The 14,074-nt window shown below is 38.2% G+C and overlaps 1 protein-coding gene across 2 annotated transcripts in view; it reads right to left on the reverse strand.

The window, feature by feature from the left end:
- Nucleotides 1-5,039: 5,039 nt before the first annotated feature.
- Nucleotides 5,040-14,074, reverse strand: part of wdr11 (WD repeat domain 11) — a 62,715-nt gene continuing 53,680 nt past the window's right edge. For both annotated transcript variants that reach the window (XM_083539107.1, XM_083539106.1), the window contains exons 24-29: nt 11,698-11,793; nt 10,281-10,446; nt 9,059-9,156; nt 8,176-8,321; nt 7,087-7,169; nt 5,040-6,620 (exon numbers count right to left, since the gene is read on the reverse strand). In XM_083539107.1, coding sequence (XP_083395233.1) covers nt 6,415-6,620; nt 7,087-7,169; nt 8,176-8,321; nt 9,059-9,156; nt 10,281-10,446; nt 11,698-11,793 — 795 coding nt within the window. In that variant the 3' untranslated portion in view covers nt 5,040-6,414. The remainder of the gene's footprint in view (nt 6,621-7,086; nt 7,170-8,175; nt 8,322-9,058; nt 9,157-10,280; nt 10,447-11,697; nt 11,794-14,074) is intronic.

The raw sequence follows: 14,074 nt of genomic DNA on the forward strand, positions 1-14,074 counted from the left end.
TACTGACCTCTAGTGGTCAGAGCAACAACTACACTTACAGACTCATCAACCTTCGTGTTTCACACAATCTGAAAGCTGTAATTGTGACTGATGAGGAAAATTACACCAAAATAAAACTCCAGAGTTGGAACATTGTCAATTCTTCAGTTTAGCTAAAATGAAGGCGTTTTATGTATGATTTTTTTTTTATCATATTAGAAATCCTCAACATGTTAAGGACAGTAACCTGTGTGATTATATACACTCAATGTGGTCAAAAGTCTGCGGACACTTTAGCATAAGATCAGTATGTGCTTTTAATAATATCCTGTACTCTACTTAGAGGTTGTTCCCAGTTTTGTGTCTCGTGGTTCAATAAAGGGAAAAGACATATACCATTGTGTGCCTCCAACGTTGTGGTTTGTACCACGTGACTGGAAAAGTATCGTGTGCCAATAGTTTTTCCATGTAGTGTAGATAAAACGTTGATAATGTAAGAAAACTGTAACTGCAAAAAAAAAAAAAAAAAAGCATATTAGTATCCAGGGATTACAGTGATGTAAGACATCAGGAAAGTCTCCTGGAGTCTTAGAGACATGGATCTGATTTGTAATTGGATTTTCTCTTCGTGTTTCTCTTGTGTGTAGAATTTATTGATTATTAATTCTGCATGATCACCAGAGGAGGGAATTAGCGGAGTACAAATCCTTCGTTATTGTACTTCAGTAGATTTTTCTGGTATCAGTTTTTTACTCCACTATTTATTTTTACTCATTACATTTTTACACAAATATCTGCACTTTTTACTTCTTACATTTTCAAAACCGGCTCTTACTTTAGTTTTAATTCATTGATTTGGTGAAATATATTTTTTATTTTCACTGCGCGCTGATTTCAGCCGAACAACTGATTTCCTGTTACTGCGCGTCTTTTTCACTCCGCTGGTGTATAAAGTCCTGACCCTCACTCACCACAGATGTAGACTAGTTTATGGAGATAAGAATCAGCAGGCAGAAGGCAGTAAGAAGTTTGGGGTTAATGTGGATGAGACAGAGGGAGTCAGTGATGAGAACATGATATATTGGATATATGTGGATCTTCAGCCTGGATACATTCATTAGGTAACAACATTTTTAATTAGTTTTGTATTTTTATATATATATATATATATATATATATATATATATATATATATATATATATATATATATATATATATATATATATATATATATGTATGTATGTATATGTATATTTGGCTGTCAAAATTAAAATTATTTTTAACGGCACTAAATTTTAGTTTTAGTTCAAGTTTTAGTTTAGTTCAAACACCAAATCCGCCATGTTTTACACAATTTACCCTCTGGGTGGCGTTTTGTGGGTTTTTCCCTCATAATGGCAACACAAACTTAAATTACTGTCTTTATTGATCGTACAGATAAAAACAATTCATCATTCAAATCTGTAAAATGTCTATAATTTTATATATAAAAGCTTCCTGACTTGACTTGAAGAGGTGCAGTTTCTCCGGTATCACCTCATTAACTGTCCGTGTGGAAACATAGCAAAGGCTCTTAGTGATGTCCACACGTCTCTGCACTGATACAGCCTTTCTATTTAATCACTGTACATATGCTTACATACATATCACATGCTGTAAATATGATACATGTTTAACACCTCCAAGCTGCCAGTTTTGGGCACCTGAGCAAGCACTTAACTCACTACTGCTCATTTAGTAAATGAGATCATTAAGAGTCGCTCGGGATAAACACTTCCAACAGGAAGTGGCTATAACTCGCTATCTTTGTCTCTCAATTTTCTCTATCTAATTGTCTCTGTGTCTCTTTTAGTAAATGTCTCTGTCTCACTGTATATGTCTCTCTCTTGCTGTCTCTCTATTTGTTTCTCACTTTCTAAAGCCGTGTCTGTGTCTCTTTGTCTTTGTCTCTGTCTTTCCTGCTTCTTTACATGTCTAACAAAGTTTTGAGTTTTGAAGTAATGCCATTAGTGATCTATGATGAAAGACTTTCCTGGTTCGATTCTTACCTCTAGTTTCATATTGAACATTATAAGAAGTTTTTAAAAACAGAACAATAAAAGGTCATTAAAATTGGTTGCTGGTAAATCATGGTATATCAGTGGTGCAGGTGTTGGAGATGTGGTTCTTGTACCTGAGTCACTTTTCATAGACTTCGAGTAACTGAGAGACTGTACAGGAAGGAGAAGTTTTGACCCTCTACTATCATGATCTAAGAAATAAACAGTGGTCTCTTAACTATAGAAAAACCAAGAGTCCAATAAGCAAAGCCTTGTTTGTCACCCCTCTGGTAGTGTAGTGGTTAGTGATGTGGTCTCTGCTATCTGACTCACCCGGTTCAATTCCTACCCCTTAGCTTTCCTTTAAATTGTTTAAAAAGTTTTATAAAAGAACCAAAAAAGGTCCTAAAAATCAGGTTTTTGCAGGAGATCCTGTGGCTCAATTGGAAGAGCTTTACCTCTGGGTTGAGAGGTTGCTGGTTCAAACCCCAGCCAGGACTCAAAGTTAAGAGTGTGGAAGGTTCCAGTGACCATAGTGATGAAGGTGTCAGAAATGGCTGCGTGGAAGGTCGGTTGTGGACGGTTTCAGAGGGCGTATCCTAAACCAGGGGGGCAATATTCAGGCGTGTGCCCCCCTGGCATCTGAGAAGCTGAAAACAGGGGGTTATGAAGCAAAAACATCCAAAAAAGTATGAACATAGGCTCCTGGGGAAAAATTTATTAAAACCTTTTTCTCCTCCCCCTAAATGCAAAACTATTACTCTCAATTTTTCTGAGGCTGAACCCAGCAGGTCTTCACAGCCTTTGTGCACAGTCACCCACTCCATTGCTCACCACACACTAATTTCCACACAATTTAGCCAGTGTGGGGACAAGCCAGATTTGAACCAGCAGCCTCTGAGCCCAGAGGCAAGGCTTTTACCACAAAGCCATCAAGTCCCACAACTCACCTTCTTTTTTTGGGGGGTTTATCCTTCGTTTCATGCGTCAAAGCAAGAAATTCAGACCAGAAAGAAACACAGAAAGCAGGATTCGAACCCTGAACCCCACCAACAGCAAACTACCAGTCTTAACCCACTGAACTGTCTGGAAGAACAAGCTGTGTCGATTGTTTAGAGCAGGTCTATCTTTTCTTTTTAACCATCAACACAATAATATAAAGCTAAAGACAGACTTAGGAAGCAAACCCATATCGTGACTAGCAGGGACAATGCAGAAATCGAACCCTGATTCACACCATTGGCGAGGCACCAGCATTAACCCACTGAATCGTCAGGAAGGACAAGCTGTGAAGCTTGTTTAGAGCAGATCTATTTTTCTTTTTAACCCATCAAAACAAGAATATGAAGACGTAGGAATCAGGAATTGAACCTACCTCATGACTAGCAGACAGAAAGCCAGGTTTGAACCCTGACCACCAACATTAGCAAAGTACCAGCCTTAACCCACTAAGCCATCAGGAAAAAACAGGATGGGAAGCTTGATTAGAGCAGGTCTATCTTTCTTTTCAAACCATCAACACAAGAATTTAACGCTAAAGAAAGATGTAGGAAGCGAATACAGATGTAAGTAGCACAAGTTGAACCCACATTGTAAATAGCAGGAAAATAGCAGGATTCGAACCCTGATCCCCACCACCAGAGACACCAACATTAACCCACTGAACCATCGCTGAGGACAGGCTGGGAAGCTTGTTTAGAGCAGGTCTATCTTTCTTTTCAACCCATTAAAAACTAAAATATATCGCTAAAGGAAAATGTAGGAAGTGAATCCTGATCGTGACTCGCAGGCAGAAAGCAGGATTCGAACCCTGAACCCCACCAAAAGCACGACACGTGATTTAACCCACTAACCCATCAGAGAAGACAGGCCAGGAAGCTTGTTTAGAGCAGGTCTATCTACCTTTAAACCATCAACACAAGAATATAAAGCTAAAGAAAGATTTAGGAAGCAGGAACATAACCGACATCGTAACTAGCAGGATTCAAACCCTGATCCTCACCATCAGCGAGGTACCAGCCTTAACCCACTGAACCATGGAAGAGATCAGACTGTATGGATGCATGTTTAGATGAGGCACAAGCCTAAACCACTGAGCGACCGCTGCTGAACAGCATGTGTGCTTTTTGGAGGGTTCATACTTTGTTTCATGGCAGCGCAGTAAGAAAGAAGGCATGTAGGACCGGCTTTGAAACCTTATCACCAGCGTGGACTATATTAAGGACCATGTTCAGGCACAAGCCTTAATCCACTGAGCGACCACAGAAGTGCTTTTTTTTTTGTGGGGTTATCTTTTATTAAAGACCAGGAAATCAATCCAACACAGAATTGAAATGTTTTCAGAGTGGACAAGGTCCAGAAGTTTTATTTACCAACACAGCAACCACCAGCTCGAGCAGGAATCAAACTCTCAAACTCCTCATGGTGACCCTGACATTAACCCACTATGCTATCACATCCATCCATCCATCTATCTATCTATATCCATCCATCCATCCATCCATCCATCCATCTATCCATCCATCTATATATCTCCATCCATCCATCCATCCATCCATCCATCCATTGATCTATCTATCTATCTATCTATCTATCTATCTATCTATCTATCTATCTATCTATCTATCTATCTATCTATCTATCTATCTATCTATCATGATGTGAGGTCCAGTTAACAGCTAAAACAGGTAGAAGTAATAACTACTTTTTACTTAAGTACATGTCTGAGCCAAAACTTCTTTACTTTCACTTGAGTAAAAAAGTATAATCAGTACTTCAACTTTTACCCGAGTATTTTAAACCATGAGGATCTGTACTTCTACTGAAGTAAAGGATGTGTGTACTTTTGCCACCTCTGATGACCACATCATCATATTAAGAATAATACAGGTTCGTGACGGTGCACAGAGTTTAATAAAGAGGTAGGAGACTCAAAAAAAGAAGAACATCACATAGAGATGCAGTATAACGATATCACAGAATAAACGGAACATGTCCGGGATGAAATAAAGCAGACACAATTAAACCTTATAGACTTTTATTGCATTTCCTATACAGACATGTACACAAAATCATAGTGAAACCACATGCCACTGTTTACCAGGAAACACCACAAATTCAGGATTATTCTACATCAAATATTACAATAATCAGTCGTTATATTTGCTTTGAAAAAAACAAATTAAAAAGCAGGCAGGAATGAATGTTTCTGGATCACGTATGAAGAACAGCACAGGGATGTGTTTATTCACAGAACAACCCAGAAAAACTATTTGGGGGAAAAAAATCGCACAAATACAGATATTACACAGATAAAACACAGATACAGCATTGACAAAATCCCAAATCACACAGTTCTCATGTTCATGTCGAGTTTCCTTTTTCAATTATTTTTTTATTTTATTCTTTCTTTACTTTTTCCGCCATTTAATCCTCGACTTTTCTATATTCAGTAGCTCTAGAACTGATTCTAAATGCTTAAATCTTTCGTTCTGTATTCCATACATCTCTTCTTATATATAAAAAAATACAAATAAAACCCAACATTTCTTCATTCATCTCTCTTTAGGGAAGCGTCTTCTAAACACCACGAGGCGGCGGAATTCCCAAATCAGGAAGTGATTTTTTTTTTCTGGAACAGTGTGGCTCTGGGAGCAGCATTAATGATTGATGAACAGTTTCTTATTGTGCTCATGATTAGACAGACAACCTGCTGCAATTAAACAAAAAAAAAACCACGAGAGTTGAAGTTGTATTCAGTGCTGTGGAGTCGCTCTGTGCTCTCGCATCTTTATGGTTTTGTCTGTGGAATGAAAGCGTTTTGTTACATGCTAAAAGAAGCTCAGCTGCTCTTCCTCAATACACAAACACATATAAACAAAACTAAACTAATGTAGTGTCAGTGGTCCTACAAAAAAAACACTAAACACTGCGAATCATTTGTACATTTTCAGTCTTAATAACTGCTAGAAACTAAGTGATAAATGGAAACATTTGCTTTTGATGGAAACACTGAATAATGCACCCCTTTTTTTTTTTTTTTTAAAGTTGTTTTATCTTTTATTTTACATCATCAACCAGTTCATCAATTAACTTTATTCCCACAAACATAAATCAAACTTTATTTATATCATTTATACCCCATTTATTTATTGTTCCATTCAAGTGAATTGTTTGGTCAAAAAATAAAAAGTGCAAGTTACTGATTACGATGCTTTTTTTCAGAGACGAGGTTGAGAGCAACATGAGCACTTAATGGAAAGAGAACAAAGAACACCAAAGTGCAAGCTTTCTCACACGCGCACGCACACACACACACACACACACACACACACACACACACACACACACACATTTATACACTAAACCCGAACTCCTTTTCTCCCTCTCTCTACTTTAAAGTGATTCAGTGACGCCTGGGCTGATCTTCTTCTCCTCAATGCCGGCTGTGAGATCAGAGCCGGATCCTTTGTTCTTGAACAGCTCCTCCAAAAGCTCCTCTCCGGCTCCTCCAGCCTTCGAGGCCCACAGAGCAGCTCCCTCTCGCAGTCCCACCGAGTGGAGAAGGCTGGCGTAGGAGGAAAACGCCGCCCCTATAAGTTTATGTAAACAGGCAATGTGTTAAGGAAACATCAGGGTGTGAATATGATGGGACACGAACATCTTCATTCTTCTCTTTTTTTCAAAAAAAAAGAAAAAAAAATGAAAGAAACACTCAATTGAGCAATTTAACAAACACCTTAAACACTTCATAATCACCGAGCTGCAGAACATAAAGCTTTTAAAATGATTCTATAATTAACTCTTTCATTAACAAGCAGTGATTCAGGAGGAGAATAACCGCAACGCAAAAGCAAACAAACACAAAGGTTTAACTGCATGTTGTCGCTCGCACACAATAGACGGGATTTTAATGACAGACTGATGTGGAAAAAGGAAAAAAAAAATGGTTCATGAGTTCTGTGTTAAGGTTTTCTTATGGGTTTCATGATTACAGTCTGCAGCTGGAACTGTTATTACACGACACTTAGAGTTGATGTTTGTATCAGTGGCGTTTGTGTAGAAGGATATTAGTCGTGTCGTTTGCTTCCATCACTTCGTATTTCAGACAGGCTTCGATGAAGAGCGCCGCTCGGTCCATATACCTCATACTGACCAGGGGAACATGAGGAAGGGAGACAGACGCATAGTTAGAATTTAGAATCTAAATAAAAAATTAATTAATAAATAAAATGATGTGAAACCCCCCAAAATAAATAAATAAATACAATTTGTACAATAAACAAACAAATAAATAAAAAAGCGTAATTGCTCGGTTAAACTATAAAAAAAAAAAAAAAAGTTTTTATAAAAAAGAAAAAACAAACAAACAAACAAACAAAATATATATATATAATGTAAAGTAATTGTATACATATTGTAGGTTTAATAAAATTGCTATGTTCAACTTTTGGGGGGAAAAAACCCGAAACCCACAAAATCCCATTTATACATAACTATATACTAAATAAGAATTGTAAATATTTAATTACTATAATATTCCTACACAATAAATAAGCATTAATGTGTAACTGCTGAGCTTAATTTTAAACTGTAAATAAAAAATGTACAATATATACAGAAGCATGCAGAGTATATAAACATACAGCACTGAACTGCTGAATAAACAGTGAGTGTTAGTGGTTACGGTGAATCTCAGCATCTCCAATGTAGCTGCTGTTTAAGAGCAAAATCTTCAACTCTCAACTGCATTGTAAAGAGAAGCTGCTTTGGACAAAAGCATCAGCAACATAAACGTCAAACTAAACCTTCTTTATAGTTAAGGCCAAAACAAACTGTCAAGGTCATTGTGAATATCATTAGTATAGGTTTCTGGTCTCCGCAATCTCTTCTGTCTCCGTCTCTGCTGTCTCAGTCTCTGCTGTCTCCGTCTCTGCTGTCTATGGTTGGTAGTGGTTTGCTGTTACCTGACACAGCTTGACACTGTTGCAGGTTATTACAACACCTACTCTTATTTCCTGCACTTATAAACATGTTTTTATCAGCTTGACTGCACTCGATTCGTCTCTTGTCGACTCCTGCACTTCTGGAGGTATGGACACGTAGGTCTCGAGTGTAGCTACACGCGTCTAACGTAAATACAAATGTACTGCGGACCTGTGGAGCATCTCGCCCACTTTCTGGAAGCAGCCCAGTGAGAGAAGCACCAGGATCGCTTTGGACTTCTGATTGACCTGAGGAGAGCAGAGGTACTCGGCCCAGCGTTTCAGCACGTCTGAGGCTTCGGTCGGGTTCAGACGCACCTGATGAACAGAGAGAAGAGAGTGAGAGATTAAGGGGTTTGTGGTCTGGTGATAGCGAGGAATCAGTGCTACTCCAGGATTTATTTATGCTTTAAAATATCCATTCAATTCTCAATGTATGGATTTAAATTAGATAAAATAATCAAATCATTTGATGCACTGCAGGAAACATTATTTATTTATCTCCTCGTAGAGAGGCTCTGAACCCCATTACAAACCACTAGGATGAATGTGAACACACGTATGGCTAAATGAGCACAAATCTCCACAATATCTAGTAGAACATCTTCCCAAAAGAGTGCAGCAGATTATTATAAGAGCAAAAGGAGAATTACTGTGGAATGGGATTCTCAAAAAAAGCACATCTTATGAATGGGTGTCCACATACTTTTGGTAAAAAAATTAATCCCATTAGACGGTAAAACTACTGATTATCAGCAAGAATTCTGCAGCCAGGAACTTCGCAACACTTTGGCAGCGTGATGGGTAGCAGCAGGTCAGAGCCCGAGGCACGCGTGATGATAAAATTAACAGTGCATTGGTATGCAGTGTGTGTTTTCTGGCTCGAAGGCTGGCACTGTGTTTGTGTGTGCCAGAGATCCGAATGCATTCTGACAGTCTGTATGTGTTCTATTTATACCACAGTATACAATTATCAACAAACCCATTCGACTTGCCTCCTTTTTGCACGTTTCTGCTACAAAAAGACTTTATTTGGTACGGCCCGTAGGGAATACCTTTGCCAGCCAGGCGGCGCGGTTCCACTTTCCGTATGTCTGCAGATAACGACAGGCGTCTGCTGCCTTGTCAATCAAACACAGCAACTGCACGCCCTCTGAACAGAGACAGAGCGAGAGAGACAGAGGGAAATAGTACAATAGCATAATCAATTACCAATAACAACTCTTCTTGACAAAAATATATATGTGTGTGTGTGTGTGTGTGTGTGTGTGAGCAATGTCAGGTCTGGAATGATGCTAAACACACACACTATGAAAGGCAGCTCATTTCCAGAGTGCACAGATTGTCAGGGAAATGTGTGAATGAATGAAATGAACATGTCTTACACTTTATATTCACCACATGTTGGTTTTTAGTTGTGATGTAAAGAAGCAAATAAAGACCTGAACCTGCTCAGATATCTATCATACAGACACATTCGTGTGGACGAATTGGTAATTACTTAACGAGTTCAGGAGAAGAATTACACTAATGAATTAAATTCCTGTGGCCACACCCACTTTCGTTTACAGGAATTCTGTACACTGTGAAATTAATCAAAATGCGAGAGGGGTTCCTCGGGCATTTTCCATACTCGCACCTTCTGTCCCATATCAAGGGACACCTGGTGGCTGTGTTGGATCGGATACCTGTTCCAGTTTAGTTCCTGTCACTGGTTCATTGTGTGATTGTGTTCACCTATCCTGTGTTAGTTCTTGATTAATTCTGTGTGTTACTGCTCCTCGCAGAGTCGTACCATGTAAAGACCGAGCCTTCTTTCAAATTCGATTCGATTCAATCCGTATTTATTAATTTTAAAAGAATGTATAAGTCCCAAATGTATGAGTGGCGACTGTGGTGAAGAAAAAACTCTCTGAGATGTAATGAGGAAGGACTGGAAAAGAGATCCTCATCCTCAACACTGAAATCCATTCATTACAGTTCCATCATTGTTGAGGTGTGACCTGTGGTCCTGAGCACATTGTAGTTATGAACCTCGTTTCTAACTTTTTAGATGAATAATGTATAAAAAATGATCATATCCACATATTTGGTTGCAACCTCTAACCCTTTTCTTCAATCCAAGAAGCCTATGGTAATGTAACGCCATTAAATCCTTTAACAATAAAACATTTATCCGATTTAATAGGCAAATGTTTTCTTCTGAACCACACATCATCACTCCTCGCTGTCCAATCACCTTCAGCCTCCAATCCGATGAAAAAGCAGACAGTGTACCTGCTAGCTTTCCGCTGGCGATCATATTGGTGGCTACCAGTTTAATGGTGCTCTGAGAAGGTCCAGAGGAAGGAATAGTTGTCACTAAGCAGGCTTTAAGCGAGTCGCAGTAGTAGCTCGGGTTCTCGGCACTCGTCTCCAGCAGCAGCTGCACCGCGCGGTCCGTCTGAAGAAAGCAAGGCAACGGAAAATCATTTGGTTTGTAGCAAAAACAAGAGATTTGTTGTTTAGCAACTTTTTTCGCTACTTCACAAACTGCACAATAAACAATTCAAACACTATCAATGAAAATACGAATCACTTCCATGTTCCGCTTCCTGACACTCGATTATAATGTCAAAGAAACGTATGAGAAAACACATTTTTAGTTCATCCGTGCGCAAAAGACTTTAATTACTAACGTGTCCTTTCATCTTTAGACACCATGTTGTGGAGGGATTGTAAATGAGATCGTCTGCAAGGTGTGTGAGTGTGTGTGTGTGTGTGTGTGTGTGTGTGTGTGAGAGAGAGTGTGTGAGTGTGTGTGAGGGGGATAATGAGGGAGAGAATGAGGTACGCAGATGAACAGGTCTGTCAAATGAAAAGCAGTACAGGACGTTATTCCTTCTCCTCAGCTGCTCGGGCAGAAGGAACAACTCGGATAAACGTCAAATATACTGTCAGAATCCACGAGGCAGCAGGATGCAAGGCTTCTGATGGACCATGGTTTTGTTTTTTCTCAATTACACCAAGCATCAGACATATACCAAGTCACGAAGTCGTGAAGCTGTTTAATTGGCAACGTGGATTATAAACGTGTTATAAAAGGTTTTCAGTCATTATAGCACAAAAACGTGTTGTGGTGGGCGGGGCTTAATAATGTTTTATTCTCATTGGCTATTAATTAGTGGAACAACAGTCTCTGGAAGTAAAGACTTCAGCGAATGTTGGATGGTGTTCAAAGTGTTTGCAGTGGAAATTCACTCATTTATTAATTAATTCTCACTCAATAAACTAATTAATTATTTAATTGATTGATTATTTAAAATCACAAATTCGTTCCTTAACGAGTTTATTTATTATTTCCATAAACTAAAAAAAAATTAATAAATGATAAGATTATTAATTCCACTCATTAATTCCTGCATTAATCAATTTACTCATCACTTTATTTATTCCTTTATTAATAAACTAATTGATTTATTGATTCGTTTATATATCTTTACCCAGAGCTTCGTTCCAGAATGGTGAACATAAACGTGTAGCACATTCATGAAAAGGTTTTGAAGCGTAAACAGTACACTTTGTAGTATAAAGTATACTTTATGCTTTCATTTTCTTGTATACAGTTTTCATGAACAGTTACATAATTCTCCTGGCATAAATGTAACTCCACACTGCTGTAGTGATCTGATGGTGTGATGTAGTATGAAGAAACCTGTCCCAGAAGAAGTAGCTGATCTGCACATTTTTTGGTGTGTTCATAGCTGGACCTCTTCACCTCCTGCAGATGAACTCTTTCTAACTGGAATCTCTGTAATAAAAGAAAAAAAATTATATATTAAAGACTCGAGCATCAGCTTCAACTGATAAACTCCGAGAAACATCTGGGAAAACTTGTGATTCCAATTCAGTGGTTTAATAATATAATGTGGTACGGCACTGCTGTAGAGCTTTTACCATAAAACCAGTGGCACAAGTGAAAAAAGTAGCAGAAATCGTTGAAAAGTTCAGCCCTGTTTAACACTGGCCATGGAGTTCTCCTTGTTAAAAAGGAAAGAATCTGTTTAAAATAAAGATCAGTCATTAGTATACATGACCTCAGTGCTGATGCACATCTCTGGAGGTACATTTCTATTCCTGCTACTGAAACAAAAACCAAAAAACCCCAATCCGCTACCCGGTAGCCCTACAGCCAATTAAGGTGTAATGAACAGAACGGGGGGGGGGAAGCAATAAAGGGACAAAAAGTTCACAGAAAGACAGGGAGAATATTTTAAAGCACACAAAAGCACCTTATTAGTGCTGGTATAAATAGTGTGTGTACTGAAGTAGAGTAGCAGTGGAGTAATTTATAGTGCGCTTAAAAGTTTTGATAAATAAAATAACAATCCTGCAATTTATATTTCCTTTAAATTAAATATTTTTCAAGGCGACTTCATGATACTCGCTATAATATCTTCCGTTTTTTTTTGGCTTTAAAGCAGGTTGAAATGTGGTAAACTGTCCTGCTCCTGGACTGACCACAACTGCACTACACTAAAAATGTGCAAATGAAAAGGAAACGATAAACCTGACAGACTGGATGGAACATCAGACCATTACTATAATGAATCCTTTTGAGACTCGGGTTAGCGGGAAAAGGATTTAGCTTGAAAGCACGATTGGAGAAGTTATGATTTATTTTAGAGATAAGTGCTCACATTCAGTCCATGAGCAAATGCATCGCTGGCGTTCGACCTTATCCTCTACAAACTGTGTCTCATCATATAAACATGATTTCTCTCCTGGTTTTTCCTCTGAATACGAATCACATAAACCAATAAGATCGAAGTGTCTTCTAATATTTGACATATAATTACATATACATAAGTATTACAATATCACGATTATATTTCTAACAAATCCAATATGTAGCCCAAAGGGTGTGTAAATTTATGCACAAGAAAACACACTAAATTAAACCCTGAATTGATCGACTTGTATAAGATGTAGGGAATGTGGGAGGACGTGTTGTGAAACCAAGATGATTATATTACTGGAATTAAAGCCTAAAAAATAAAGAAGGCCACGAATGAAGACATAAAATTCGATATTTAATTCTGACAAACGAAACGGCGGCGTATTTAAAAAAGCCGTTAACTGTAAGAGACCCAAAAATAACCACCCCTTCGGCCTTTCTCTTAAGTTCTATCAAAGTTTGAGAACTTTATTATGGTTTGGCTTCGGGGGAGGAGCTGGGGAGTGGCCATGGCAACCATGTACTGAAGCCCCATTGGCCACCTCATTTACAATTTCATTTTTACAGGCAATAAGTTTATATTAGTTGAGAAAAGTATTGAGACACCTGACCTTCTTTCTCAATCTGTTCCCACGATGATGGAGGCATGCAATTGTGCCACAAATACAGCTGCATGGAGAGAAGGTTTTCATGGAATGGAGTGAAAGATATCTCAAGCTCTAAACCCTATTGAACACCTTTAGGATGAATTTTTCACACTGACTACACCCCAGGAACCTTCTCACCTACATCAGTACCTGACTTTACTGGCACCCATGTAGCTGAACGAAATCTCCACAAAATCTTCCCAGAAGAATGGAGCTCATTATAACAGCAAATGGGACTAAATGTGGAAGAGGATGTTCAAAAAGCACATCTAATAGAAGTGTATTACGGATTGGGAAAAAAAAAAAAAGTACATCACACTCTTGTGGTCAGATGTTCATAAAATAGATGAAAATAATGATTATATAATGTATATGTTTACATGTGTTTAGTTCACTGTAATCTGGATACTACAATATAGTATGGTGAAAACTTCTGAGCAATAAAGAGTCTCATTATGAGTTTTGCAGGCTCAGGAATTTATCATGTCAAAGATCAGTAATCTAATTCCTCAGCAAGTCTTTCCAATTTAATTAACTTTTCACATAATGCAATATTTTGACAACGCTGTTATATGATTGATTTCTTTAGCATACTAACTCTTTCCAAGATCTATTTAGAAATGATGCATTTGATCCTGAACTTTTTCCACACTGAGATCTGGTCAGTCATTAAGCAGGCACCTGATAGAAGTGTTAGAATCAAGTAG

Source organism: Silurus aristotelis, assembly GCF_946808225.1.
Source record: "Silurus aristotelis genome assembly, chromosome: 4".
Classification (NCBI taxonomy): Eukaryota; Metazoa; Chordata; class Actinopteri; order Siluriformes; family Siluridae; genus Silurus; species Silurus aristotelis.